General features: G+C 38.0%; 1 protein-coding gene across 1 annotated transcript; it reads left to right on the forward strand.

Annotated features, from left to right (window-relative positions):
* The first annotated feature begins 1,713 nt into the window (after positions 1–1,713).
* Positions 1,714–3,132, forward strand: LOC145234431 (equilibrative nucleobase transporter 1-like). The gene has a single exon (XM_080099165.1). The coding sequence runs from the start codon at positions 1,714–1,716 to the stop codon at positions 3,130–3,132; it is 1,419 nt and encodes a 472-aa protein (XP_079955291.1).
* The last annotated feature ends 210 nt before the right edge of the window (positions 3,133–3,342 follow it).

Here is a 3,342-nt window from a genome sequence, read left to right on the forward strand (position 1 = left end):
AGTTTTGTGGCACATAGTTTGGCCTCCGGCGGTGAGATTGATTGTGAGAATGAACGTTTTGTTTGGTAAACCACCTCTGACACCATAAGATGAACCCACTACGTTCACGGTTACCTGTATTGACAGTCACGTTTGAGACGTGGTTCGGTGTTATATACGACAAGTGACATTCCAGGAGAAAGACGACATCTAACGACCAAAATAAATACATGCATCAGACTTTTCACCTGATATAAATATATAACAGTGAAAAGTATTGTTTTCATGCTGTTTCATAATTTTTTTCCAGCAATGCAGTCGTTACGCTTAATGTTTTTAACATTATCTTTTTCATCTTATTCTGCAAAATCACAACAAAATGCTGTCATGGCACCGAACCACTTCGGCCCAATGAAAATGCGAAGAGCGAATAAACTAACAAACTTTGTTTTGTCAATTGTTTGGTTTACACGAATTCCAATTTTCCGCAGAACGACTATTAAGTTACATCATGATAAAAAAATGTTTCATGGCATAGCGCTTGCAATAAAGTTTTCAAAATAACACTAAACACAAAGCAATGTTCGAAAATAGTTACAAAATGTGTCGTGTTGCATGATGCAAACTAGTTCCACTCTGAATCAACTTGTCTTGGATTGAGATTTTGCAATAATTCTCACGAGCCTGTACGTTTACCCGTAGTTTTCTATTCTGAAAACTTTATCTTTTTTGAAAAAATAAAAGTAGGCGAATCCGACAATTAGAAATAAAACCTTTCCGAAAATGCAATAGATCGTCGCAGCTGTTTACAATTGCTGATGGACTTTTTTGTCACCCTCTTTATACGTAGTTTAGTCAGAGACACTAAATGCCTTTGCTTTTTTGAACTTGCGATTTGTACAATGAAGTACAATATGATCCCTGAAAGACACAGAATTCTTCGCAAGGGTCGTAAAAATCTAATCACACCACAAATTGTCCTGCACGAAAAATTACAATACAACCCCAAGGGCCAAGGCAATACAAAAACAACGCAGCGTGGCATCCTAAAGCAAGCGGAAATACTGCAAATTTTAATCAAGAACAGCCATATGCGAGTTTTTTGGAACAGAAGGTTTTGTAACGATCTGTTGTTACTGTTTGTAACCCTTACGTGGCCAGCTTTACTCTTCACATCAGTTAAAAACTTTTCAAATTCGTCAAGGTGGCTGGGCTAGGCATTCGTGACGTATTCCATTTTTTCGCGCGTTTATGTGGAAAAAGGGACGAATCGGAATTACCTTCCACATCATGGGTGTCAAGTTCGCGATTGTCATAGGGTAAGCTCTTCGAAGAGGCATGAATATTTTACCTCACCTGATTTCGCATAAACTTGAGCAAAATTGAATAGACCAAAAAGTAATACAGACTCGTTCGCTCACTAACAAAAGAGATAATGCAAAGATTACAACAGGATGGAGTTAACATGGTAAGAGTTTAGTTCAGTCCATACGTTCTACAAAGTACTGTTGCTTTGCAAATTATTTTGATTTTTTTAATGAAGCGCAACTTAACATTGCGAAGTATTTTCGGATTACATTTAGCACTTTAATATAATTAAAACTAAAGATTTTGCAGCAAAATACATAAGATTGTGCAAAAGTCTAATTTTGTTATGCCAAGTTGTCAACGCAAATAAAATAGTTCAGATAAATTCCATTTTAGAGGCTTTTTTAACAGAACTTGGAGTTAAAAATGACTATGCTTGATGCACTAAGCATTTTTACTGCATTACTGGAAGTGCTATTACAAGGTGGTGTTATATACGGATGGCCTTCCATACAATTTGTCCTCATTCAAGAAGGTTACTTTGCATTTAACTGCTCTTTCCTGCCAGGCAACGGAACTATGACACCATGCTCATCTGACGAGTCGACATTCAACCTCGTATTTACATTAGCTATTGCTGCACAAACAATTAGTTCGGTACCATTTGGTTACATATTGGATAAATTCGGAACATGGACCAGTAGAAGCATTGCATGTTTTCTCAACACTTTTGGCTGGACGTTGCTGGCTGTGATGTCACCACAGACAGCTGGTTTACTTTTCCCAGCCATGATTTTCATTGCAACATCTGGATTGCATTTCCAAGTCAGCAACGTTCAATTAAGCGACCTGACAACCGACCATAAGTCAGGTTACCTTTTTCTGCTTGCCGGTGCGTACGATTCCGCAGTAGTGGTGTTTTTTCTGATTAAAGTGGCCTACGACAGTGGCATCCACCTTAGAAGTATTTTTCAGATCATGGCCTGCATAAGTGTGTTTCCATGGTTACGTACGTTTCTCTTGATGCCGAAAAACAAAATTATAGTTGACAAAGATGGCAGCGTGGGTAGATACGGAATTTTGGATGTCCTGCATGTAGCAAAGCGAACGCAAATGAGCTCTTCATTCGAAACGGGGTCGCCGAATACAGACAGATCAAATCCGGGGGTTGAATTATCAACAGAAGAGCCACAAAGTGAAGAAAATGAATTGTCTTTGAAATCGTGTTTGAAATCCCTGCTTTTTTGGACTAACCTCATATTTCTATCAATTGGGTATTTGCGTTTGGTTTTTTTCTTTGGCAGTTACATAACTTGGATTAGTCGGATTCATCCTTCCGACAGAATTGACTTTTTTTCGAACCTATTTGGTTACATATTGATTGCTGCCGGCCTGGCAGCACCTATCAACGGTGTAATATGTGATGTAGTAGAAAAGTACAGCGGTGATTCAAATATCAGCCAAAATACTCGAAAACTACGTGGTCTATTTGTCACCATGTTCATCACCGGATCCATTGAAATAATCCTGAACGTTACAGTATTAACTAATAGCGTTTATGGTTCCCTAGTGACAATGGTTTTCTTTCGCTCGTTTCTTTTCGGGAGTTTGTCAAATTTTTTAGCCAAAAACTTTCCTTTGATTCACTTTGGTCAGCTTTACGGAATTACAGTTTTCGCTGCAGGACTTTTTTCACTTCTACAATACGCGTTGTTTCTGTCCATCGAAGACTCGTATTTGTTTTCTGTTGTGAATTACCTTCTTTTGGCAGTTTGTATTCTTAGCTTTGTCCACCCGGTTCTTATATTCGTCAAAGCCTACACATCCAGTAAATTACTAATTTAGGGATTACAACTTTACATGATAGAAAACTATTTCGCTTTCAAACACATTGCTTCGTGTCCAACCAGTGTCGCTTTTACCCTAAATTGTACAAATTGGGAATGTTCCACGAAACAATTCTTTAATTTTTGATTGATGCTGCTAGGTTTGATTCCTCTGTGACTTTCACATGTTGTACATAATTTGAACCAAGCATCGTAATAATACCAAAGC

This window comes from Phallusia mammillata, chromosome 6, assembly GCF_965637545.1.
Source record: "Phallusia mammillata chromosome 6, kaPhaMamm4.hap1.1, whole genome shotgun sequence".
Classification (NCBI taxonomy): domain Eukaryota; kingdom Metazoa; phylum Chordata; class Ascidiacea; order Phlebobranchia; family Ascidiidae; genus Phallusia; species Phallusia mammillata.

What these genes read in the sequence shown, in the direction of transcription:
- LOC145234431 (XM_080099165.1), top strand. Translation starts at nt 1,714, where the DNA reads ATGACTATGCTTGATGCACTAAGCATTTTTACTGCATTACTGGAAGTG.